The sequence below is a fragment of the Cricetulus griseus genome, chromosome 2 (assembly GCF_003668045.3).
Source record: "Cricetulus griseus strain 17A/GY chromosome 2, alternate assembly CriGri-PICRH-1.0, whole genome shotgun sequence".
Classification (NCBI taxonomy): domain Eukaryota; kingdom Metazoa; phylum Chordata; class Mammalia; order Rodentia; family Cricetidae; genus Cricetulus; species Cricetulus griseus.
Window position 1 is genome coordinate 58,926,026 of NC_048595.1, and position 27,964 is coordinate 58,953,989.

Genomic DNA, 27,964 nt, shown 5'->3' on the forward strand with positions numbered 1-27,964 from the left:
GCATGTGCATGTATATATAGACAAATGACATTCTGGTGGCCAACTATGGGGACATAAGACAAGTAAGGCCTTCAAGAAGTAGAGTTTTTCTTTTTTAAAATAATGATTAAAACATATAATCAAAGGATTAAGAAGTTTTAAACATTCCTAGTTTAAAAAGAAAATGTTTCATTCATTTATTGCAGGAAAATATTAGTAGGCACTAAATTCAAGTCAGGAAATAAATTTAAATAACTCATTGGGTTTTTATTACCTAACACTTAAGCCACTTTCTTTCTCAGAATTCCTGTTTTTCATTATCTATTTAGGAGACAGAATATGTACATAGATTTATGTTGAACATTATGACAAATGGTCCTTGGATAACACAGACTCCAGGTGCTCTGAAAATACACAGGGTGAACTACTTATTCAGAGCATAACTAATGAGGTTCTATGGAACCAGTGATTCCAGCTGGAAACAAAAAGATGGCTGAAATACCAATAGGCTGAAATTTCATAGACTCACACTTTTTTTTTAAAGATTTATTTATTATGTACACAGTGTTCTGCCTGTATGATAAAGAGGGCACCAGATCTCATTATAGATAGTTGTGAGCCACCATCTGATTGCTGGGAATTGAATTCAGGACCTCTGGAAGAGCAGCCAGTGCTCTTAACCTCTGAGTCATCTCTCCAGCCCCCTCACACAATTTTTTAAGAAGTACAAATAGTACCATCTTCTGCGTTAGTCACTCAAGAATCTGCAGTCACAAAAGTTAATTCAACCACACCAGTGGACAATGGAACAGGGAATTATAACAGTGTGACAAGAGAACAAAGTGTTTGGCAAGTGCAGAGGATGGGCATCAATGAGTGGATTAGATAAAGGGAAGACTGGTACCAGAGGTGTGAAGGTGTTAAAATCGAACTGAATTGAGCAAAAGAATGGAGAACAGGTATAACTGTTATGTTTAATGTCAGTTGTCAACTGATTGGAAATCTAGAGTCACCTAGGAGATGAACTCTGGGATTGCCTGTTAAAGACTGTATTGATTAGGTTTACTGAAGTGGGAAGACCCACTCACTGTGGGTGGCACCATCCCTATGCTAGGATCCTGGACTGTATAAAAATGATAAAGTGAGCAGCTGACCACAAGCATCCATCTCTCCACTTCTTCACTGTAGATGCAATTGTGAGCCCAAATGGCCTAATAAAGAACAAGGAACAGTTGAAATAAAAGCACAATGGACTAGGTCCGAGGTCTGGAATCTGTCTAATGGACAACCTGACAGAAATGGTTCAGATAGAAGTTCTCAAAGTGGAGTTCCTATAACAGCAGCAATAGCCAAGACCCAACCCAAGACCAGGAGCATACTTTGGTCATTTGAGAAGTCTTGAAACACATGTTTATTGAAACACTATTCAGAACAGCCAAAATAAAGGCATTTGGTATATATACCTAGTGGCATTTTATTTTATTTAGTCAGAAAAAGAGGGTGGAATTATGTCACCTGCAGGAAAATGGATGGAGCTGGAGAATGTCATGTAAAGTAGTCCAGACTTAGAAAGGCACATCTCTCTCATATATAGAATATAGATTAGATGACTTTAAAGCAGGAGGGGCATTATTTGGGAAGAGGTAGGGGAGTACAAGAGAAACTAATGTGGAATAAATGATGATATACATGATATGTATGAGAAAATGACAGAATACTACCCATTGTTTTGTGGTGAATACACACGAAGAAAAAAAATACAGTACAAATATATTTTAAATGCCACATAAAATAGCTAAGGAGGTATATCTTATAAGTGATTATATTCAATTTTTATCACAATGAAGGATTAAGAAAAGAAGCCTGTATATGACGATGCTAGCTAGAAAAGGCCACCGAGGAAAATCACTTTTCCATGTTGGAGAGAACTGCATTTCACGCCCACTCTTCAACTTGACACTCTCAGCGAAGTTCCTTCACTCCTAAGAGTGAAGGAAAGAACCGCCCACACTGCAGTGAAGCAAAAACAACCAAGAGCCCTCCCTGGTCAGGACCCGTGGGGGCTCCATGTATTGCTAATAACCAGAGCTGGAAGCTCTGTTCTATGGGCCAGAAGTTACAACCACAGTTCCCCAGGGGCTTAGCATGAAGGCTGGAGCAACTGGTTCATGTAGTGCTTACAATCAGTTGCTTACTTTCTTGAAGTCAGTTTCAGACACAAGCACACTCACCTTACACACTCTTTAAAATGACCCCAGGGCCCCTCTAACAGCAGAAACTTGAAGAAAAAACTATGAATGCCCATGGCAGACAACAAAAAACACTCTATAACAAAGCACCAGGCTTCTGGTTTCTTCCTTTCCTTTACAAAATAAAACATTGCCAACTGATAATGTGTCAATTCTTAAAAAGGAGTGGACACAAATGGTAGTTTAAAAAAATATCTGGTATATAGTAATGAGTCACACTAACCATCCTTGAAGCAGTTTGATTTCGACACACTTTGGCATTGAACAATGGCCTCCTCAGTCACAGTCCCAAGTAGCTGTAACATATGGTGACCCAGGATCTTTCTTAAGCAAACATAAGTTTCTTACATAGCACTTTTTTGTTGTTGTTTTGTTGAGTGCATGCATGCAGGGGTGTGTGTGCAATTTGGCTTAAATATCTTTAATCAAACACACAGTGCTTCTTTTTATATTGCCATCTTTGTTTCATCACCAAGCATTCAAAGAACTCGACTTCTTTAAGTCCATTTTAATTTTTACAACTTTATTATTTGATCACACTTACTTTTTAAAAAAAGTATTAAAAGAAAATAAGAATTATCCAGCAGCTCTTCACAAATACAGTAATAGGATTATGCATATTTCCTCCTAGTCTTTTTTTGTACATTTGCACACCATTTAAAACCAAAAAACCAGTGTCATAAAAGCTTATACCCTTTTCCCCCCTCATTCCACTTGATTGGTACATCTCATCTACCTAATGTTTTTGAGATTACTTGTGATTCTTTGAATGAGTCTCCCATAACTTCTTAAAGAGAAATTCCTAGGGTACCAAAGTACATCCAGTATTTTTCAGCCTCAGATGCATTGTATCAAATTGCCCTCCAGAAAGATGGTGCCAACATACATGCATACAGTCCCATTTCACGCCCATAGTCTTTCGTTAGCAGTGTAGGGAAATGGATGTCAACCTTTGTTGTCAGTTGATTAGAAATGATTGACAAGGTTTTGGGCTTGTTCCCTCATATTTCTGCAGGTACTGCTTTCCTTCCGGGTTCTGGAGGAGTCGGTTTCTTGGTGGAGCGCACTGTTGCGCTCTTATCACATGCTCTTCTTTCCAAGCAAAGGCACGAAGGCCGTATAAATCTTTCCCGTTTTTTTTGTTTAAGCAAAGTCCCCCAAAGACGAGAAGTTGTAAGTCTTCTTGTGGCAGCCACGCTGTGTTAATGTCTTGGTGGTAAAACAGAACACTGGGCCATGTTCTGAAAGGAAGACAGTAAGTAGAGATGATGACTAAGGTAGCAGAGAGCATGCTACTAACTCCAACACTTCCTAACAAGTGAAAACAACAAAAACCTTGAGATTTTGTGGCATACAGTAAGGACTCATAGGGACACATACTTATTAAATCAAGCAGCAGAGTGATGGGAATGTCAGAGACTTCTTCAGGTCCTTTCATCAGCTCCCTGGCCTGCCCCACCCTAAAGAGTGCTTTCCTTTTCATAATAAACTATCTCTTTCTTCCTTTTTTCTTTTTCTTTTAAGACAGCCTCTCTGTGTGGCCCTAGCTGGCCTGTAGTTGTTAGTTTGCTTATTAAATCTTATTAAATCTCCAGATAATTCCTGTGTTCACCAACATTTAAAAACCACCGATTAGGATGGGCGAAATGGCTCAGGAGGTAAAGATACTTGCCACCAAGCCTGATAGCTTGAGTTCAATCACTGGGACACACATGGAGGAAAGAGAATGAACTACTAGCTGTCCTCAAACCTCTCCACGTTCACCATGGCATGCGTATGTCTGCCTACATACACAAATTTTAAAAATGTAGTTAACAAAACAAAATAGCAACAACACTAACCAGATATGGGACTTTAGGAGCAACTTTTAATTCTTGGTTCTTCCTGCCAAGTGAGGTCATCTCAGGGGACTGCTCTTAGACACACACATGTCCCTTCACTTTTACAGGCATTAGGACACAGTGTATTTACCCTCTCCCAGCTTCATTTACCATTCAAGCAATTCCTAATCCTTATGTCACTGAAGTTTTAATGTGTCTCAATTGATAACACGATGGGATCTTCATCATCACTGGGAGTCTTTGGGTATTGTTCTAAATTTCGTTTGTTTGTTTTGGAGATAGGATTTCACTATGTCTTCCTGGCTGGCCTGAAACTCATTAAGTAGACCAGGCTGGCCCTGAGCTCACAGATGTTTGCCTGCTTCTGCCTCCCAAGTGCTGGCTTTAAAGGCATGTACTGCCATACCCTACAGCTCGGTTTTGTTCTAATCTGGAGTTTGGCCCAAAATGGGTAAACTGGTATTTTTCAAATGAACTAGCAAGTTAATGAATGAGACACATCTCAAAAATGATTCAGGGTAAGAATGATTAGGTAGGACTGGGTTTCTTACTATTCAAGAATGGAGACCACAGCACACAATTTTGTCTAAAAGGCAATTCTTCATTTCTTCAATGCTCATTTGACACCCGATGAATGCTACACTTACTAACCCATGTTCAAGTGCGTATTTACAAAACCACACAACATCAGCTTCAAAAAGATCACTGATTTATACTGTCTGAGCATGTCTCAGATTTCTTTTTAAGGAACAGACTCTTGAGTGTGAAATCATAGCGAGTGTCAGGTCAGCTGGAAGATGGCAACTGGATCATATTGTGCGAGTCCAACACTGACTCAGAACTGGCCTCAGAGGAACTCAGACCACTCAGACATTGCTTTGCTAGAAACCGTTTAGTTCAAACCACCAGTTCGTAATTGATAGATTTTTTTTTTTTAAATCTTGTTCCCCCCTCCCTCTAGTTAGAGCAATCACAAGGTCTTTTTGCACCTCAGCCATAACAGAACACATCATGGGAGGAAACCTTATGTACTCATTAAATAAACATTTATCTCCCAGGTATCCAGTGTTGGAACCAGTGGGGGTGTCTCCTCTCAGCCAATGTTCTTGGCTTTTCCAGTCCTCAAGTCTTGAGACCCTATGGTTACAGGGGTATGCTGCAGCCTGATTGCATCAGTTCACAGGCACCACTCTCTAACTCGGGGTGGCTTCATGTTTGCTGCCCTGAAGCATTCCATGCAAGATAGAAAACACTATTAATCATTTATCACTGTACAATACCTATGCCATACTAAAACTGTGGCTCATTCCTGAGCTTCTAGGTGGTAATTCAAGTAGGAACAGATTCTATCAGCTGGTCCCATGTCTTCTCAGGGATTGTCAAGGTATCTAAGACTACAGAGATATTTTAAGGCACCTGGAGGTACTTCCTCTCTAGATACCACCTGGAGGTGCTTCCTCTCTAGATATAAGAGGAAGTGGAATGGGTTGGGGGGGGCAGGTTGGTGGGGAACATGGGAGGGTGAGGGAATGGGAGGGGATGGATATGTAAAGATGAGTAGTAATTAAAGAATTTAAATAATAAAAAAACCAATAACAACAACAAAAAAAGAAGAAGAGGAAGTGGAATGGCTGGAGGCTCCTTACTTCTCTGGTTAATCAAGAGTCACATAAAACAAACAAACAAACAACAACAACAACAACAAAAAACCCCAATGCTTTCTAAGCTTCCCAGGCAGTTTAAGTTATATCCTTAGGCTGAAGACTGGAGTTGAGAGTGTTCCAATCTGCAACTTGTCATTTGTTTATCATTATTAGCTGTCTTAGTTTCATGTAACATTGACCTGAAGGCGGTATTTTCTGTTACCATTTTATTATTGATATAGTGAAGTATTGGCTGCAAAGGTCTGTCTACACTCACTACAAATCTACCCAAGAGAGAACAGCTGACCACTGGAGGCCATAGACAGGGAGCACACTAGCCTTCTGAACCAAGAAGAGAAGGTAATTCCAGGACAATGTAAAGTCATTGGGACACTAGATTACAAACCTCCCACCACCCCAGCGCCAAGCACTTTTGGTTGCAAATAGAGGGAACAGAAATTAGGGCATGAGAGTTTGCTGAAAACAAAAGAAAAATATTTTGCATAAACTACACAAGATGGACCAAATTTAAAGTGAAAGCAAGGGAAAATATGGCTAAAGCCACTCTTGTATCTGCTTACCGGTGTCAGGCCACTTACCTTCAGATTTCGGAGGGTTTCTGACCATTCCATCGACCCTATTTGCGGTATGGTAGTAAGGAGTAAGCTTTTGGCTTTGTTGGCATTTTCTTTCATGGTCTTTAAGACCCCATCCACTGACACCTAGAGAAAGAAGAACACAGGGTTTTACTAGCATGAACTGCTTCTCACAGAATAACTTGAGTCCCTGCTTTGCTATGGTGCGAATGTTTATGTCCCTTCCAAATTCATCTTTAGGAATCTGATCCACTTTGTGAGGGTGTCAGGAAGTGGGACTTGGGAGTTGGTTAGGTCAGGCTGGTAGTGCTCTTAGGAATGGGGTCTGGTACCATAGTGAGCCCCACCCTACTGTTGTGGTTTGGATGAGAATGTCCCCATAAGCCCATATATTGGAATATTTGGTCTCTAGTTGCTGGAACTGTTTGGGAAAGATTAGGAGGTATGGCCTTGCTGGAGGAGATGTGTCACTGGGGGCACTGAAGCTCTCTCTGCCTCACTCTTGTGGACCAAAATGCATGTCCTCAGCTACTGTTCCAGTGCCTGCCTGCCTGCCTGCTCCCATACTCACTGGACAGGGATTCACCCTTTGAACTGCACACTCCAAGTAAACCCTTCTACAAGATGTCCTGGTTATGGTTCTTATCATAGCAATTTAAAAGTAACTAAGATATATCACGTGTCATCTGAGGTTCAGTGAGAATATTACTACAAAATGGGTCCTCAACAGACAGAGCCAGAACCATAAAACAAGGCTTCTTTCTTTCTTTTTTTCTGTCTAGGATCTACTTTTAATGGGATTTTCGTATACCTGCCTGAACAGACTAAAACAGACCTGTGCTGTAAAGTCTGCTCACTCTAAATTCAATCCTCTGAGCCCAAACACCACTTCATCTTAGGGGAAAGACCTTAGAGCAGCTCAACGCTATTTCTGAAAAGCCTGAGAAAACATCACAGATGTCAAACAGCAGCAGCAACAGCTGCCAGCCCCCTTCCTGGTCCATAGAAAAATAAGTTCCAGCCTAAAACTTGCTATCCTGGATAACCACACAGGAGCATTCTAAAAGCATTTTTTTTTTTTTTTGAGGAAAAAAAATAAGAAAGAGTCAAAGTGCCATCATTTCTATGACTCTTGGTTAATGGGCTGGCTGTTAACATCAAAAGCCCCAAGAAAGAAATAAGCCACCTCAGAAAAAAAGATTCCAACTTGCTCTGTGTTTCCTGTCACAAAACCCATCATAATGCTCAATTTTCCTTCTATATCTAAACCCAGAGAGAGACACATGCTGTTAGGGTGAAGCTTGCACCATCTGGAGTGTGGGAGACGTAATAGGACAAAGCCTCCTTTCCCCTGTTCCCCATCCTGTTGGGTTCCTTGTTTTATTTTTAAAATTTTATTTTATTTTTTTCTAGGCAGGCCCTCACTGTGTAGCCCACATTGGTTTCAAACTCACAATTCTCCCACCTTTGCCCCACCAGGTGCCGCAACTGAAACACATACCAACTATGCTTGGCCTATTAGTTTCCTTACAAGAAAAAAAAAAAAAATCACTCTGGGGACTGGAGATGGAGCTCTGTGGCAGAATAATAACCCAGAATAAATTAGGCCCTAAACTGGATCTCAGAAACTGCGCGCGCGTGCGCGCGTGCGCGCGTGTGTGTGTGTGTGTATAAGCATGTCAAATGGCATGATGACTGAAGAGTAGCTGGACTCATAAGTGCTCACGTTATTTTCTACCTTAGTATATGAATGGCTTGTTCATAAGGAGGAGCTGACCACCAGGCCTGGAACCCTTGCCTTGCTTTATTCCACTTACGAGAAAACCAAGATCCAGGGACATGCGATTATATCTTTGTGTCTCCTCATCCAGATGGCTTCTATAAACACCAAGAAGAGGTGGGAAAATGGGAGTGACAGGCACACACAAAGGTGTAATTGAAGCTGAGTCAATAAATGCAGGGGCTTATGGCAGTCAAGAGACTTACCATTTATTTATATTTCTCTTTTCTTTGTTCCTGCTGTTGGGTTCCATTCAAAATGCCCTTCCTATTGACCCTGTGACTCACAGCAACAGCTAACCCTCACTTAGAGGCGTGCAAAAACCTCCAAGGTTACTTTCTTTGCTCGCCCACTCCATGGAGTTGCTGGTGATAACACTCCTGTGAGTCAGCACTCCCAAACCAGTTATGGTCTGACTGGCATGCCTCCCACGCACGGGCTCATGTTTTGGAGACCGTGGATTCTTTAAGAGGCACGTTGTAGCTGACAAAAGTAGGATAGTTGGGCTTCTGAAGGTTATACTCAGGTCCCAAGTTCTGACCATTCTGATTCCTGTTCTTCCTCAATGTGAACAGTTGCTGTCTCTCTTTCCTAAAGCCGTGGCCCTTTGAATACAGTTCTGCCTGTTGTGGTGGTCCCCAACCATAAAACTATTTTCCCTGTGACTTCACAGCTATAATTCTGCTACTGTTTTATGTATCACAATGTAAGTGTTTGAGGTTTTTGATGGTCTTAGGCAACCCTGGTGAAAGAAAGGGCAGTCCGATCCCCAGGTTGAGGACCACTTCTTTGGGAGGTTTGGCCTGATGGGTTTTTGCAGGTAACTGGGATGACGGCCTTGGAAAGGTACTGCCCCCTCCTTGCTCAGTCTAGCTCTCTTTGCTTCCTGAGTGTGACCTAGGAGCTGCTAGGGCAGCCTTCCCAGCCACACAAACTAGTTCTGTCAGATATTCTTTGTTACCAATTTTCCCAGTGATCCTCCAAGGTCACAATCAACCCTCCCCCCACCATGTCCTGGCTTCATTTCAGAGAAAACAAGTTCAGTTACTTGTTGAGAGTCACAAGAAAACTGAGGTAAACCTTGTCATGTTAGGCTGCACATCTGTTTAAAGCACAATGACACAATGGCTGTTTGAGCGGATGCCATGTCTATGTGTGTCTTTCTTGTGGCGCTCAGCACAGCTTGTCTTTATGTCTAACCATGTGCAGAATTTAGCCCTCTGCTTTCCAGCCCCCATCTGGTATAATAGCCACCTTTGAGGAGGCATCTAGCTTGAGACTGAGCAGAACATTTCCAGCAGGAAGCAATTTGCTGTCAGGAAGTGACGGGAGCTAAACGGTTCCCATTAATTGAAAGCAGCTTCTTCACATCCTGAAGCTGGGAGTAGCTCACCAAACTGCCAAGCCAGACAGAGCCAATTCTCCTATAAACACACAGTGACAACACTAAAGAATTGGGATTCATTTATGTTGTTGCCCAACAAGATGACACGGCCTTGCGAAGCCGTTTTGTCTAACTAGATGGAGAAACTGGAGCTCTTCGACAGCAGCCCTCTAGAAGAGGGTGTGCTCACCTCTGCCCTTCTTTAAAAGTCTCTCTGATTTTTCCTTACCTTCTCCATTTTAAAATGAAATGAGTGACAGGCAAATAGGCAAATGATCTTTCGTTTCTCAGGTAAAACAAAATAATTTTAAGAAAAGGGAGGAGCTTAGTATAAAAGAGCCTGGCAGGGCCTGGTGACTTGAGCCTGTAATCCTAGGTATTTGGGAGGCGGAGGGTGGGGGACTGCCAAATTCAAGACTGAATGAGAGACTCAGTGAAGCCCTGGCTCAAAATAAGATAGAAGATTAAGAACATGGCTCAGCGATAGAACACTTTAGCACATGCAAGGCCCTAGGATTGATTCTCCATCAAACTGCTAAAAACTTGTGTTATCAAAGAGAAACTGTCAATAGTCTAGAGATTCAGTTAAAAAAAAAATCATTTCTTTGTACAAATTGTGGTATGGTTACGTTTTTGCTTTTGAATTAAGAGGACTTTTATGAAATGTTTACCTTCAAAAGAGGGTGGGGAGGGAGGGAGGGGTGGTAGGTAAAGTCTATGCGGCCATGGTTGGTAACTGTGGAACCCAGGTGACTGCTTCACAGAAGTTCAAGTTTTCCATGATGAACATGCTATCTTGGCAGGCCCAACTTCAGTGTTCTAGGATTTTCAAGTCCTAGTTAGGCCTTGCCGTAGTCCCTCCCTGCCTAGTACCCCCAACTGACCTGTCTCCAATCCTTATCGTAGTCTATGGCTCTGCCACATCTCGTCTTGCCCTCTCCCCGCCTCTCCCCTCTCTGTGTGTCTCTCAATTCTGCCAATCTTTCTCATCACACTTCCAAATAATACTTGCTCTAGACAACTCATAAAACCCAGCGGTATTCCTTCATAACTTTTGCTTACCCTCTATGGTGGTCTGAGTAAGAATGGCTCCCATAGACTCATATATTTGAATGGTTGGTCATCAGGGAGTGGAATTTCAGAGGGATTAGGAAGTGTGGCCTTGTTAGAAGAAGTGTGTCACTAAGGTGGCTTTGGGATTTCAGAAGCCCAAGCCAGGCCCAGTGGCTATCTCTTCCTGTGCCTGGGGATCAGCACATTATCTGCCAACATCCTCTCTGCTTGTGTGCTGCCATTCTTCCTACCATGATGACAATGAACAAAACCTCTGAAACGGTAAGCAAACCCCCAAGTAAATGTTTTCTTTTTATGGTGGTGTCTCTTCACAGCAATAGAACACCGACTAATATAACCTCTATTTTCATCAAACAGAATGTTGGCTCCTTAGAGACATGTCTTTTCATTCTTGGGCTGAGTACAGTATCCAGCCACAGTACATTGAACAGGATAGGGACGCAGGGTTTTCTTACTAGGATGTCTTTCTCCATGAAAATAAACATAATAAACAGCACAAGGAACCACACTCCAAGTATCTTTAAAGTAAGGCCAAGTCTCAATGATTCTAAACACATCTACAAGCCTACAATGTCAATCATTATTGATCCTCAGATAAGCACTTCCCCACCATTCATGAAAGATCTCATCTTCCAATAGGAACTACAGGAAATAGCTTATAAAGCCTAATGAAGATGAATCAAAAGAAAATCAATGAGACATTCTCTTAACAGATCATGACACTCTGAAGCCCACACCACACATGAAATGGAGAGTTCCACTTACCGCTTCTTCGTGCTCTTTCCAACAATCATAATCGGTTGCCATGGCAATGCTGGCATAGCAAATTCCAGCCTCCTTAGCAAGCACCACCTCTGGAACTGTAGTCATATTGATAACATCTGCACCCCAAGTACGGAATACAAAACTTTCTGCCCGAGAGCTGAAACGAGGCCCCTCAATTGTGACTATTGTCCCCTTGGAATGGCATCGAAGACCAAGCTTCTTGGCTGTTTCTATGAGGACCTGCAAAAGGAGGAAACAGTCTCAAACCACACAAACCTACATGCAGTACAAGATTTCATTTCTCTATGATGTTTAGCAAACTACCTACAACATACTTTACTACAATGTCCTTAAAGGAAACCTAGATCACTGAAAGTTAGTGTCTAGCTCTGTATTAACACATTCCTGCTGTCCACAGCTCATAGGTTTTAGAGAGATTGGTGTAATTGAATTTCATTCACTTTTTAAGAATTTAGCAAGGTTAAGCCGGGGCTTCAATCTGGACTTGTGTCACAGGTCCTGATCGAGCACACTTGCACAGCTGAGGTATTGTCACGCACAGACCAAACTGCTGGTCAAGTGCCATTTTCCAAGGTGCAGGGCTGATCAGTCACAGATGCTGTGGCCTTTTGGAAAGTGGCCTTGTAGAAAGTCACTATAGGACATACGGTGAATAAGAATGACTGTCCTAAGATAACTTATCTGGGCATTTGTTACTTGTTTCTTCAGGGCTACTCATGCATAGTTTTTCTTTTCTTTAAAGAAACATTAAAGTGCTAGGTAGGAGGTAGTGGTTCACGCCTTTAATCCTGGCACTGGGGAAGGCAGAGGCAGGTGGATCTCTGTGAGTTCGAGGCCAGCCTGGTCTACGAATGAGTGCCAGGACAGGCTCCAAAGCTACACAGAGAAGCCAAGCCCTGTCTCGAAAAACCAAAACAAAACAAAAAGTCAAGATTCAAGTTTCATCAGAAACAGTTCTGAGGCTGAAGAGATGGCTCAGTAGGTAAAATGCTTCTGTTTAATATAACTGAGAATGGAGGTTTATCGGCAATGGGAAACAACTCCCGGTGAAACCAATGCATTTCAAAACTAAGGCTGAGGCAGGAAGAGTGATACCTACTCAGTCAACTGATCCACCTGCAGATGTTACCTCAAGACCTTATACTTTATTCTGATAAGTCAGAATACAAACCTCTCTTGTTTTGGGGCAAAACGGTTCAGCCATTGGGATATGGCACACCCCTCTGGCGCTGCAGTGGCTTCCATCATAGAAGGTCTGAGGCCTCAGGGATGTCCTAGAAAGACAAAGTGGTAAGGTTTTGACTTCTGTTACAGCACCATCTGTCCTGTGTGTTCTCCCACATCCAACAGCTGTAGATAAGCGAAGGTAATTGTCACAGAGCATTTTCAGGTTTGAATTGGACTCTTCTAGCTCTGGGCTGGTTCCAACACGCTCCTAACCAGACACAAAAGTGTACCCATTTCAGATGGTCAAGTACACCTTACTGGAACCTCAGGGAGGGTGGGGAAAGCCCCAAGTCAATCTGAAAACATTTCATCATGTCCCAGAAGACCGTGCAGTGTGCGGCCGCCTAGACTCACTAGTTCCCCAAACTGTTTCCAACTCATTTTATTTGTTAGCTTCTGTATAAAAGTAAACTGCAAGCATTGACTCAAACCACACTCATCTCCCTAAAAAATCTTAAAAAAAAAAACTTTTTATGAACAATTGCTTTGTTTCAGTCCATACAACGTCCTTACCCACATTTGACTGTCATATCTCTAAAGTAAAAATAATTCTTGCTTCAACCCTAGTCACATTTTTTTCCAGGCCTTTGATCCACTGAAGAAATCGGCTGGATGGTCCTGCTCCACAGGGAATCTGCCTCCTTGCTTGGCTTGCTTCTCTACCCACTTTAACTAGATCTTAAGTGTTTTCAAGGGTTCTGCTATATAATCTTTTTTTGGAATTCACAGAAGACAGGTGAAAATGAATTTACTGCCAGCTCACTCAACTTCCTCCTAGGAGCTTTCAGAAAACAAATACAAAATACTGAGTAACTCAGAGAAATTACCACCCCAACTTTCCTACAGAAGGGAGATGGGGGAGGGATAATGGAAATTCTTCTTTGCTGGTTCCGTTTACACAGCTTTTTATCTACTGCCCCAAATTAACCATTCTTTGGGCTACGTCACAGTCAGTGACCCTAGCTGGTATCAAAGTCACCCCTCTTGGAGATGAAGAAGCCCCACTGCTGTGGAAAGATGCACACCTCATATCTACAATTCCTGAGTCTTTCTCATGTACTGGAAGGAGAAGTTAGAATTAACCCTGCAGCAAATCCAGCTGAGTTGAAGAATGGGTCAAAGGACAGCTCTAGCTTCCATCAGCAGGGTTTCCCCTCGAAGACTGACCAACAAAACAATGTCATGTCACCTCCAGATCTGCCTGGTTTTAGTCTCTAATGAGTCAAGTTGTATCAATGCTCTCTCACTTGCAACTGGGATTATAAAGCAGAGACGCAAAACCTCCAGTAGCTATGGGCAACAGATGCCCATGAAGGAACACCTATCTCTTCAACATGTCCACGGCTTCTCTATCTCCCCACATCTCTGCCTTGTGGCAAACACACGGAAGAACATGCACCACATCATGCTATGTTGTTCGACACTGGTTGACTGGTCTTAATTACCGATTTCAAATGGAACACTACATTTTTCTTACTAAACGTGAAGGTATCTAATGACAAGTTACATAGTTATAGCTAATTCTGTATATTTTTGATTCTCCCATTTTCTAATAAAACACAGTGTTCACTAGGGCTGATGTCATATGCCTTTGATTCTTGCACTCAGGAAGCAGAGGCAGGTGGATCTCTGCTAGGAGGTTTAGGAAAGCCAGGCTACCTAGTGAGACTCTGTCTCAAAAAACAAATAACACCAAACCAAACCCAATAAGCATACAAACAACAACACCAAACCCAGAGTGCTCATCTCTTCATTTATAAAGGCATTAGGAGAAATAAGTCAATCAAGATGCCCTGGTAACTCATAGTAGAGACATCTGAGAGTCATCTGCAGGCTGAGGCCACAGAGAACTAGACCCTGCAGGGGACTCCACAGAAGAGAGGAAAAGTAGTATTAAAATCGATGCTTTACTCACCCATGAAGATACACCTGTCTGTGGCATCTGCACCACTAACTCATGTCACCATGTTCAGTGAAATGGTTAATGATCAAAATCTAAATCACTATGAAATACAGTTGTTTACACTAACTGAATTCTGACAGAGCAAGGGGTTTACAACCACAGCTGAGAATTGTGCAGGGCACCCTCAAAGGAAAATGTGTGTCATCTGTGGAACACTTGACTTCGTCTGAGAACCTGTCAGAGAAACTGGATACTCTAGAACTCAGTCAAAGCCTGGAAAAGCCTTCAAGACACACCTCAGAGGAGAGGCTGCTAACAAAAGCTGAAAGGCCACTTCCCATTTCCAACCAAACCAGCTTGCCTAGATGCACAATTATAGTTGAATTGTGTAGCTCAATCATTGGCTGAGTGACATGGGCAGGAGATGTATTTTATCCTGTGGTTTTTTTTTAAACTAAATATGTCTTGTATAAACTCTTTAACAAACCTAAAGGAAAATCCTCACAGCTACATATAAGGTTAGTACAACCTGCAGATTTCTATGTTGAAATCCTACCCCTTACGGTCATTCTATCATCCTAAGACCATGTCATGAGGAACAGGCACAGCATGACTAGGGTCCTTACAAAAGAGGATCCAGGGAACTAATTAGTTACCCCCTCCTTTTTTTTTTTTTTAAACTACACAAGGACATGGCAAGAAGATGCCAAGAAAGTAAGCTCTTCTCAGACACCAGATCTTTTTACCCCTTTCCTGATCTTCTCAGCCTTCCAACTGAGAAATTTCTGTTTAGAAGCTAATTAGTCTACAGCATTTTGTTATAGCAGCTGTAGTAGACTAAAAATACTTGCACCCTTGCTTAAGGACGGAAACAGCACCAAAAACTTCAGTGGCTACCCCTCAATACACTCAGATGCAATCATATCACAATGTTAGTTACATTTGGGTAATGCCTACCCCACCAGAGGTCCACACACTTATCCTCAGGATGCTATGATTATTTCATCTTACATGGCAAAGGGCAACAAAGTTAGCAGATGGTTAGTATGAAGCTGACTTCTAAACAGAAAGATTATTGTGGATTAATTATGCGGGAACAGTGTGATCATCAGGAGTTCTTATATGTGCAAGACGGCAGCAGATGTGTAGATGACAGAGATAAGAACTTCATCCATCATTGCTGGCACTGGATGGATGTGGGCCATAAGCCAAAGAGTATATTGAACAACGGGTCAGGAAATGGGCTCCACCTTAAGTGGAGTAATAAGGCCTTGCCAACAGCTTTTATTTCTTTTTAAAGGGCCAGTGAGACCCATGTTAAACTACTAACCAAATAATAACAAGATGATAAATCTGTGGTAAGCACCCAAGTTCGTAATTTATTTGTTATGGCAGCAATAGAAAACTGATATATTCATTTCTGTAGTTTGATACATGATCAACCTAGTTACAGCTTCTATTGCAGTACACAACTACTGTAGAAGGTCTGCTCCCTCTATCAAAGAGATTAGTTTTGCCTCCTGATTAAACAAGGATTTCAGGGAGTGACCACCTGGTTGGCTTTACTACTCACTGGCTGTTTGCTTCTGGAAAAGCCACTCTGATTTCTGTACCTTAGATCTTCCTATATTTAAAAGGGGGGAGGGGCAAAGTCATTTATCCTAAATGGGCTATGTGAGGGTGGAATGAGCTAATATAACACAGGGGCTGACACTGGCCACTGCTACACATGGAACATCTGCTTCTGTACCCTCTTTTGTCAACTTGGGAGTTTGGCATTTTTCGGGCTTCAAGGGAACCTCTGAAACTGCTTGAGGCTGCCAAGCTGGGGTAGATACTATTTTAGCTCTGTTACTGTTGGTGACAAAAAGCAACTTAGGAGAGAAGGGGTTTTTGCTCATAGTTCCAGGCTATACACCACTGTGGGGAAGTCAGAGTGACAGAGGCTTGAGAAAGCTGGTCATATTACAGCCACATAATAATGCAGAGAAAGAATGCATGCCTACTTGCTTGCTCTCGGGCAGCTTTCCCCTCTCACATTATTCAGGACCCTTGCGTAGGGAATGGTGCTGCCCACAGTGGACTAGCTTTCCCCACATACATTAACAATCAAGACAGGACAACCTAACTTTGATAAGACATTAAGTAAGACTCTCTTCCCAGATGGTTGTGTTAAGTTGACAGTTACAACTAAACTAGCCAGCACAGGTGTAAAAAGCACCTCCCCAAACAAACAAACAAACAAACAAACAAACCCAAACAAAAAAGCCCCTAAACTAAACAAAAAACCCACAACAACCATCAAAAAATACCCAAATAAAGCATGTCTTTTTAAGAGTTAAGGAGACAAACAAGCTTGCACTGCCAAGAGATATGAATTCAAGGTACTGTATCAGACAGAGGAGAAAAAAAACAGAGAAAAACTGACCACTAGGCTGTTTCTTAAGTAGAGACCCTTGAATTAGCTTGAGGCACATTTGTTAGATAATACTCCCCCTTAAAGAAATGTGGAGTTAAAAATGCACGGAGAGCCAGGCGATGGTGGTATGCCCTCAGTCCCAGCACTTGTGAAGTAGAGGTAGGTGGATTTCTGTGAGTTGGAGGCCAGCCTGGGCTACAGCGTAAGTTTCAGCATAGCCAAGGCTGAGAAACAAAGAGAAACCCTGTCTTGAGGGGTAAAAAAAAAAAAAAAAAAAAAAAAAAAAAAAAAAAAAAAAAAAAAAAAAAAAAAGCACTGAAGAAAAACACTATTCTCTAGGAAACAAATGCTTCTGAGGTGGTTTCCGAAAGTAGCATCTGTGCCTAGCAAGCCCCAGCAGGAGTGAACATGAATGAGTCAGTTAACTTGCCGATTTGCTCACAAGGATGCATTCTGGGGAAGGGATTCTCCCAGCTCATTAGGATTATAAAACACTCCAATTTCAGGAGCACTCCTAATTGATTATAGTATTAACAACAGCAAAAACAAGAACAAAAAGAAAAAAAAAGGAGAAAAGAATCATCCAATGGATGCTAATACCTCAGTGATTACATTCTTCAATAAAGGGGCTTCATCATTCGTCTTCATTCCCTCTGTATCTTAGGAGATCTTGCTCACAGTAGACTAAGCAACATTATAAGAACAAAACTTCTAACTTTGGGAGCTGGAGAAATGGCTCAGCAGTTAAGAACACATGGAAGCTTGCAACCATCTACAACTCTAGTTCCAGGAGATCCAACTCCTTCAGACCACTGAGGGCACCAGACATGCATGTGGTGCACACACGTACATACAGGCAAAACATCTGTACACATAAAAAACAAAAACAAACAAACAAAACACCAAAAACACCCAAAACTTTAAAAACAAACAAACAAACAAACCCCAAAATATACACAAATCCAAAATCTTAATTCTGCTAGGTGTGGCAAAAGAAATCTACTATCCTTAAGGGTTAGGATTTCAACACAAAGTCTGAGAGTCACATTAAGACCAGACCACAGCAATGAGGATTTTGCCCAAGGCTCTAACAGAGACAGTGATGTCTACACATCCCTAAGGGGGACAATAAGGAAAGAGGAATGTATTTGCTGATACTGTTATTGTTTCCTAAATATCCCAAACTTGGTCCAGGTCAATGTAGGGATTTTATCAGGTTGTATGATTACTGCCCCAGGCTGTTTACCCAAAAACAATAGCCATACATAGGTAGACTATGCAGAAAAAAAAGTACTACTCCATGTTATGTTTAGAACTGCAAACTGTAAGAGTGGGGAGAAGCTGGCTGGAAAAGCTTTGGCATTTTAAACGTCCTTTTAAAAGGTCCATTTCTAACAGCAATGATTATATTTAAGTAACTCCAGTCCTCTGAGCAGGATGTGACACTTTCTTTGCTATGGAATTACTCACAGGTAACTTGACTGTTCAGAAGACCAGATGTGATCACATCATACTCTGAAAAGAGGGAAACAAGCAGAGGTTCCGGGCTCTCTACATATAAACTTACAGAAGAAACCATTCCTTCAAAAGTGCAAGAGATCATGAAGCACAGACCCACAAGTTGGGACAAGTCACATCAAATGGCAAGAAGGGCAGAGGTCTATGAAGACAGCTAACCAGAACAACATTTCCCCTGGTTAAGCTACCGCTGCTCAATGACCAGAGGAGATCCCCAGGGACTCTTGTGGCTGCTTCTTGGTTTATGTCACACTTAAACAAAAAGATGTATGAAAAGCAGCTGTGATGTAGAGACTCAATAACACAAAAGCGACAGAGGGTCCCTCAATAGATCATTGAGGACAGCACCAGCAGTGTTATGAATGAGCAAAGGGTCAGGAGAAAATTTCAAAATCTGAGGTATCTCAGTGGGCGGGCAGAACTGGAAGCATGTGGATGAGGGACAGCTGAGGTAACAGGCTTGAGTCACCTGAATTCAAATCCCCCAGGGCTCACTTGCTAGCATGTAACAGCATCTCTTTTACCTAGGTTCCCTCAAGCATAACTTGGTGAAGGATCACTGCGTGCATGCAATTAACTGAGCACAGCACCCAACTCGACAGCTGTTTTTACTGTGACGGTCTAGACCTAAACTAGGTTCCAGATCAGGATACAAAGACAAACTGCTTCTAGGGGGCTGCTGACCCCACTTTAAGCACATCCAGATAAAGGAGAACTCAAAACACATTACAGATGAAAGGGAATGTAGAGACAGGTAGTGGGTGTATCTGCTTCCTTATACTGAAGGTGACACTCTCAGCACAGAGTGAGGAAGACACACAAGAAGCTACAGGAACAGGTTGGTCCCATCTGCACTTGCCTCTGGAAGGAACGGGGTAGAGCAATGCCAAGGCTCCCTGAGAAACTCTGCATCATGCACCTTCACCCCTTCCTTTTTTGTTTCAGACAAGGTCTGCCTCACTATGTAATCCAGGTATCCAGATTGTTCTCAAACTCATAATCTTCCAGCCATGGCTTCTGGAGGGTTGAGGTCACACATGCAAGCCCAAATGCTCAGCTCAGGAGTTTCTGTTTCTAATCATAGACCCTAACTACGATGCAAAAAGGCCTGACCAGGAGTAGGCACCAGAGCATATCCCCACAGGACCACAGTCTTAACCTATGACTTCATGGGGGAAGCCCAAGGCAGGGCTGTATCTTTGGGAGGGAGAAATGAACAGGCATAATCTGTCAGCCTATGTGTCTACTGCAGGGACTTTCCTGATGAGTCAGAATGCAATGGCAAACCAGGCCTCTCCTATTCTTCCTGAAAGAGGATAAGCTGGGGAAAAAAAAAAAAAAAAAGTAAAGAAAGAAAAAAGCAGAACTCAACACCCTTAGAACTTGTGAGCAGACAAGAATACTTAAGGACAAAGGCATCCAAAGGAAGGGCCAGCAAAAGGCTGGGCATCTTCACTGCTCACTGGGTCGCTCTTTGCATTCTTTAAGCAGTACCTAATCAGGGTCCAGAGGTCCTATTGGCCAACAAGCTAACCACACTTCAAAGAAACATTGTGGTACTACAAATCATGCTTTATTTTCTTTGATCTTTGGGGTTTTGGGCTGCATTATTTTTTTTCCACTGCAAAACAAAACAAAACCCTAAACTGTAAAACATTCCTGATAAAGGCAAGTATTAAAAACAAAAACAAAACAAAAAAGAAACCTCATTTTCTTTCTCATTGGCATTCTTCTGGTATTCTGAGTCACTGAAGTTGATGGCACAGGGAAGGATACATGTAGAAATGGCTGCAAGTCCCCATCCCTGGGCCTCTCCAACTCTTGAATGACATGACTGTATTACATTTCTTCTACCCAGACAAAGAGATCTGTAATAGTATCTAACAGTGATCAGCTTAGGAAATGGAGGGAATAAGAGTCACAAGTAACATAGGAAGAGACAATAGAATGATTCTGGCTTTGAGGACCGAAGCACTGGGGAGAGGCTAGCAGAGTCCCTCAGGTGAAGCCATCCCTATATTCATCTGGCAAGGGATTAAAAATTAAAATATGAAGAACTAAAAAAATGAAAATAATAAACAATCCAATCAATAAACGAGGAAGCGAACAGCATGGACACTATTCCGAAGTAGAAACAACTAATAAACACAAGTTCGACATCTTTAGCCTTTAGAGAAAGGTCAATCAAAAGCATAGTGAGATTCCATCTTACCTTAGTCAGAATGGCTCTCATCAAGAAACAGACAATAAGGCTGGCAGAGATGCAGAAGGAAGACAACAAGCCCTCAATGGCTGTTTGCTGCTGGGAATGTAAATTAGTCCAGCCAATAAGAAAATCAACCTGGGGTTCCTCAGAAAGTGACAACCACAAGATCTACCCATCCTTGGGTGTACACCTGAAGTATCTAAGTCAGCATATTAGAGACCCTTGCACACCCAGCTTTATCACTGATGATAGCCAAGTCATAGAATCAACCCTGATGCCTATCTACAGATTAGAGAATGTGATATACTGACATCAGTCAACCATGAAAAAGACAATGGTCATTTGCAGCGAAATGAGTAAACCTGGAGGGATTTTGTGAGGCGAAATAAGCAAGACATTGAAAGACAATGAGCAATGAGCAATCTAAAACACAGACTCAGAAGCAGAGAATAAACTGGTGTTTACCAGAACCTTGGGAGACAGTCGGCCAAAGCATATCAAATTTCAGTTAAGCAAAAAGACTAAGTTTTGAGATCTCCTATATGGCACGGCCATGTGGTGTATCAATTACTTACAGAAAATCATTGCTTGCAGTGCAAACTGATTAGTGAGGCGTGTATTCGAAGTGAAAAAAATATATATAAGTAACTATGCAATGCCCACATATAATCAATTATGTTCATCAATGCATAATTACTATTTGTCAGTTCAGTTAAAAATATAAAACCCCAACAAAGGAAAGCTTATAGTGATCCTATGTCCTGCTCTGCTCCCTTCCCCATGTTTCCTTCAGAGCTGAAGGTGAGCTACAAGGCCACTTACCCCTTACCTGTCAATGAACTGATCGATGATGACCATGTCACCAGGCTGGATCTCCTCTCTCAAGGACCCGCATGCTGTGGTCACTAGGACATGTGTACAACCTTCTTCCTTCAGAGCCCAGATGTTTGCCTGGTAGTTGACTTTTGAAGGCATGATGGTATGCTGTCTCCCATGTCTAAGGAAGGAGATCACCATAGTACATCAGTCATCAGGGCAGGTCCTTTTAACAGTTATAAGGAAACTGAGACCCTGTCCACCCCTTCAGACCAACTGGGTAAACTATGAAACTGTTCAATCTATGAGCTGGCTTTGTATGACAGACCAGCTCTTTCATGACTACGGTTGCAGACTTAACTGAATCAAAGTTCTTTTTTTGTTTTTTGGAGACAAGGTTTCTCTATCTCTATGTAGCCTTGGCTGTCCTGGAACTCCTTCTGTAGACCAGGCTGGCCTCGAACTCAACAGCTCTGCCCGCCTCTGCCTCCTGAGTGCTGGAACTAAAGGAATGCACCACTATGGCCAAACCCTGAATCAAAATTCTTGAACTGTGCATCTAACCCCATCTTGGATCACAGGCTGTAGCTGTACTTGGAGATAGGGTTCTTCCTTTGTTGGCTTGTTTTTGAAAGAAAAATGTACTTTGATGGATTTCCCAATGTATTGTTCAATATGATGTCAGTTTTTAATGTAAAAAAAAAAATTGGTTCCACTGACATTTGGTAATGCTACGGAGAGCTACTACTTTTCCCAGGAAGTAGTAAACAGCCAGAAAAGAAAGCATAGCTTTCTAGAAGCATGGAAACTTAAACCACAGGTTCAAAAGGCCACAGCTTTTACACTGAAAATGGCATGCTGGTAACAGATCACAAATGGGGAACAAGCCGTGGGGACACCAAATGGAATATGGTACGGACAAAAAAGCCTTTAAGAATAACTTGTTCACACCAGGCATTGGTGGCTCATGCCTTTAATCCCAGCACTTGGGAAGCAGAGGCAGGTGGATCTCTGTGAGTTTGAGGCCAGCTTGGTCTCCAGAGCCAGTGCCAAGATACGCTCCAAAGCTACACAGAGAAACCCTGTCTCGAAAAACCAAAAAAAAAAAAAAAAAAGAATAACTCGTTCACTTCCCCCTGTGGCCTCCCCCAAAGTCACCCAACCCACTCGGAGCCAGGACTTTTTTTCCCATCAGGGATAAAAACTCACTATCATCCTGTTTGCATTTAATTTTTGATGTCTTTTCTTGATAACTAACAAACTATGGACAGACACTAAGGTTTCCACCCTGACTTCACAGACTGCCTCTAAAAAAGTAGGAGCCCTCACTATCCAGAGATACATATATCTTCCTGGGGCTGACCTCCAAAGTGCTCAGCAGGTTTTCCAGAAGAAATTAAACACCTGTCTAATTTAAACAACTGTTTCTTTCCTGAGTTTGGGGGAAAAAAAAATCAGGCATTTCTCCAGCAACGACTATAGCACAAGGAAGGAGAGTTGTAAGAAATCCACAGCAGGGGACAGCTTAAAACTACATTTTAGTTTTGCTGGCTCCTGAGAACCTACTTTCCATGTCACTATGGTAGACAAAGCTTTGTTAGGTCTCCCTTTCATGTCCTATATAGCCCATACATTGGGTCAGCCTGAAACTTGTTCCCCAACACTAGAAGCCTCTAGAAGTCACTCCTGTGACTAGGTGCCACCTTGTTGGCATGAGAACCTGCTTGCCATTGCATTAACTGCAGTGGAGGCCGCTTGTGGTCAGGGGACTTTTGAAATATGCTGCTCTCTGTGCAGCAGCTCATACCACGAGGCCTGTTTAGGGAACAAGGGTATGAGCACGTACAAGAAGTGATCCAGGCTAGTTAAGGGACTGACACCTCCTCCCCCACAACTCCAACTGCTACTAGACAAGGACTCAACACAAACAGAGCATCTGATTTATCTGATTACTGGAAGAAAGAAAGTTAACAAAGGAAATATTTTTGTTTTGTAGTTAGGACAGAAACTGGAGCTTCAGTTGTCACTCAACCGATATTTTCCAAACCAAATCGAGGAAAGAGATTTTTATTCCCTAAATACCTATAATCCGAGCTCATCTCAGAGCCATGTGTAGTAAATAAAGGAACCGGTATAGGTATACGGACACTTATCTCATAGCTACATTAATACCTATTTCTGGGCTTTAAGTTAACTTTAAATTCTCCTGAAGTAGTAATATTAAACAACAACAAAAAACTTAAAAATACTTTACCTTGCAAGAAGCACACAATCAACGTTTTTTATCTTCCCCAAAATTAAGGCGTCAGATGGCTGCATGCAATAAAAAGTAAACAGTCACAGCTTAGCAGTTTTCAAACATGTATAAACTGTTCTTAAAAATCTGAATCATTAAACCACAACAAACTGGTAGAAATCTAGAGTTTGAAGATATACATTAGGGAAAGGAGTTTAGGTTTTACTAATCAACATTATCACCCATAAGTACTGACCTAGCTCTCTGCTGGCAAGGACTCCATAGGCTATGAAAGGGGCATCGATGGGGCTTTGTACAAGTGTCCCAAGATACTCTGATGGCAGACTAATCAAATTTACATGTGTCAAGGACATTTGAAAGGTACAAGAAATGTTGTGAATCAAAAGCTGAAAGATTAGGAGATCAGTGTGGAGCACCAAGAACTCAGCGATGGACTCCCCCTGCTTGTGGCAACCAGGCTTAAGACGGCCAGGGGATGAGCTGAAGTGACAAAGGGAAAAAACCTGAGAACTAACTAAGAAAGCCTGAGGCTAAGGGCAAGATGGGAAAGGACTTGGAAAACCCCAGGTCAGGCTAAGAACTTAGGTGAAAAGGAGGGCCAGGCGGGGATGCAACCTCTCCTCAGAGGGAGGAATACCAGTGTTTGGAAGAGGCAATGTGGAATAGCTCACCCAGCCTGGCCTGGAAAATAAGCAGCCTTTCCTAGAATCCCCTTCTTCCTAACCCTAACATTGTATTCCTGATCTCAGGACTCATCTGGACCAGAAGATGCCAACTCATAACTACTATCTATCTATAGCCAACAGCCTGTCTGCTAAGTTAGCGTGCTGTGAACTGGGCTTTAAATTAGAAACAGTTTTGAATTTAAAACGAGCATCTTGACTTCTAGGAATGCAAACCGAGATGCCACTTTCGTATTTGAAAGCCATGCCATCGAAACAGCAGCTTCATGCACCCTTAAGGACAACTCAACCCATGAAACCCAGTGGCAGCACTGTGGGCCTTCTGCCTGCATCAGGCTTTAGGCTGTCCACACAAAACCAACCGCTGTTCTTGACTTAAAAAAAAAAAAAAAAAAAAAAAATTCTTGCCAGTAATAAGCAATGCCAAAGCCAACAGTATCAGCTGGACATTAACCTTGCCAAATGGAGTATCCACATATTTCTCAGTTCTTCCTTCTAAAATTTCTGGATCATCCAAGCCTGTTCCACCAATTATTCCAATCTAAGGGAGAAAAGAGAAGAAAGAAGGTTGTCATACACGGTCATGCTTCATTTTAAGAAAACACATTTATCCATATTCATAGGCTCTTTCCCATTCCTACCAAACCCCAAAAGAAAACGATTCTGAAAATGACTGATGAACAGTAAACATTTAAAAGCCTTCTATTAAAAAGAAATAAAGAACTAAAACAAAAAAACCTCAAGCAAAACAACAAAATCGATGGTCTTCTACATTCTAGAAAGAGCCAAACACAGGCCACTGTTCTGGACTGCATCACATTTACTCCAACTGAATTACTAATACAATTACTTTTAGCTTAGAAATTGAGCCCAAATGTGGTTGCAGAAAGATCTTTCTGACCAAGGTTGTTTCTCTACCACATTTACTATGGCGTAAAAAAAAGCCTGACACAAAAAATAAGGCCTATTTACTAAGTAATGGTTTCTTCTTACTACAATATGTTACAAGAAGGGAATGCAGGTAAAAGATGAGGGACATAACAAGCCCTTGCTTGTTTATGTATGTACTTACTAAATCAAATTGCTATTTGTATGTACACATATACAGTAGACAGGCTTTCATATACAACATAATTCAAATAACCATAAAAACAAGCAATGTACACACATAGAGTAGACAGTAGTTCATATATTACATAATCCAAATGTTTATAAAAATAAGCGATTCAAAAGTAGTTTTAATTTTTAAGTTCAAGAATTTTATTTCAGTCTCCTAAGATTATCTAGAAATTCATGGTCTTGGAAAAAGTAGAGAAAGAAACTTAATTCTTGAAGAGTTGATCTAGGGTTGCAGAGGATGGCTCAGCATTTAAGAGGACTCCCAGAAATCACATGGTGGCTCACAACTGTCTGTAACTCCAGTTCCAGGAGACAACTTCTTTTGGCTTCGGAGGACAATTGTACATATGTGGTATACAGACGCACATGCAGGCAAAACACCAATGCACATAAAAAAATAAATCTCGAAAAACTGAGTTGATCTAATTTGAAGTCTAGGAAATAAACAAGAACAAATACAAAGACAAATATTAAAGTCCTAGCATTAAAAATTAAGCAACATGGGGCTGGAGCGATAGCTCAGGGGTTAAGAGCACTGGCTCTTCCAGAGGTCCTGAGTTCAATTCCCAGCAACCACCATACCATACGTAATGAGATCTGGTGCCCCTTCTGGCATGCAGGCACAACACTGCATACACAATAAATATTTTTTAAATTAAGCAACATTATCATGAGGAAATTTTTCCTGTGGAAAAATACAGTAAACAGGATTTAAACAGATCAATATACAGCTTTGACATGGGGCTTTGGGGAGAAACCTCATAGAAAACAATTTCAGCACTTTTTAAAATGAAAATCTGCAAACATATTATCACTGGATCAAATATCCTGACTCCAGAGAATAAAGTTCAAAACAGAATTTGTGGGAGTTTTGCCGCAAGAATGGATGACTCACACACTTCCTGGTGGCTAAGACAGCTGACGTTGGTGCCACCTTGTGGTACATTACTGAAATTACAACAGGTTTTATATTTTTATATCAACACTATAGGCAAGAACTAACCAACACATTGGCATTTCAAACCAACAGCATTTATTTGTTCCAAACACTTAAGTTACTTAAACTCTTCAGTTCAACAAATACATATACACAAATCATTCTGCCTTGCAAAACCCTAGCACTTCTGCTGGTGCACTTTATATATCTGGGCTAAAAGACTGATAAAAGATCAGCATATAAAATGACCATCAACTGACTCTTCAGGAATTTAGCTACTTGATGCACAAAGAAGGCTAGAAGGCATGAGGATCAAAAGTTCAAGGTCATCTTCAGTTTTATGGGGAGGTTTTGGCCAGCCTGAGCCACACAACATGAAACAAACAACCCCCCCCCGCCCCCCCAAAAAAACAAAAACAAAAACCGAATAAAAAAACTTCAGACCTTTTACTTATGACCACTTTGCTCTGTCATTTCAGGATGCTTCCCCAGCCACAGCATCTCAGATTCTGAGTCAACCCTGAACTTTCAGGCTCGAATGAAAAAGCATCCTTTTGTTTTGTAGTCACCCTCAGAATGCAGACAGGCCAGTAGAGCATGAGAGCAGCAATTGGAACAGGGTAGTTCCTGAAACTCACACTCCCTTAGTTCCCAGCTTGAACTCCAGTCCAAACCCTCCTGGCTGCGGGATGGCCCTGCCTCAGGAAGTTGGCAACTCAACCCTCAGCAAGGAGCGGCAGTAATTGAACGGCAGCAAAGGCAGCAAACCGACCAGAAAGCTACAGCAGTCTACAGACAAGCCCGTCCTGTCATTCATCTGGCTGACATTATTAACGGAAACCTACACCTGACAGGGAACCAAAGTATTTGCAATTGAATACCACCACTACACCAGGGTACGAACGAACGGAACCTTGAGGATGGAGGCCCGCAGTGCCAGTATGTGGCCAATGTCACCACCTGCTGGTTGTACAAGCAAAGTACAGCTTGAGAAAGCTCCCAAGCACAGGTCAGCTCGGCGCTGAGTGGTTTCACAAGCCTCCTCTTACCTAATTCCACAGCCACTCTCTTAGTCAGGGCCTACCTATGGTGTTAGCCCCACTGCACAAATGATGAAAGAGAAACACCATGTGCCAACTCCCAGTACCCTCTAGGGTCTACCAGAAGCTCAGTCTACTAGAAAGTCACTATCTCTAGGATATAAAGAAACTGGTTTCTTTGGTCAGGTCAAGCTTTTGCCCAAGGCGACAGAGCACACTACAGAACACTCTGTACACAGCCTCGATAGCCAGGTGAACATCTAGAGCAGTGGTTCTTAACCCTCATGACCCCAACCATAAAACTGTTTCCATTGCTACTTCCTAACTGTAGTTTTGCTACTGTTATGAATCATAATGTAAATATCTGATATGCAACCCACAGGGTCATGACCCACAGGTTGAGAACCACATATCTAAGGAGCTGGTTGACAGCTCCACTCATATTCAGGAAGCAGTAAGACCCCAGGGCCCAAGTCCAGGCAACTCTAGAATGCCTATAAATAAATA

The 27,964-nt window shown here is 41.9% G+C and overlaps 1 protein-coding gene across 1 annotated transcript in view; it reads right to left on the reverse strand.

Annotated features, from left to right (window-relative positions):
- Positions 1–2,730: 2,730 nt before the first annotated feature.
- Positions 2,731–27,964, reverse strand: part of Mtap (methylthioadenosine phosphorylase) — a 33,906-nt gene continuing 8,672 nt past the window's right edge. Inside the window, exons 2-8 of the mRNA XM_027400399.1 lie at positions 24,816–24,902; positions 23,676–23,734; positions 21,435–21,602; positions 12,504–12,606; positions 11,312–11,551; positions 6,312–6,434; positions 2,731–3,469 (exon numbers count right to left, since the gene is read on the reverse strand). Coding sequence (XP_027256200.1) covers positions 3,431–3,469; positions 6,312–6,434; positions 11,312–11,551; positions 12,504–12,606; positions 21,435–21,602; positions 23,676–23,734; positions 24,816–24,902 — 819 coding nt within the window. The 3' untranslated portion in view covers positions 2,731–3,430. The remainder of the gene's footprint in view (positions 3,470–6,311; positions 6,435–11,311; positions 11,552–12,503; positions 12,607–21,434; positions 21,603–23,675; positions 23,735–24,815; positions 24,903–27,964) is intronic.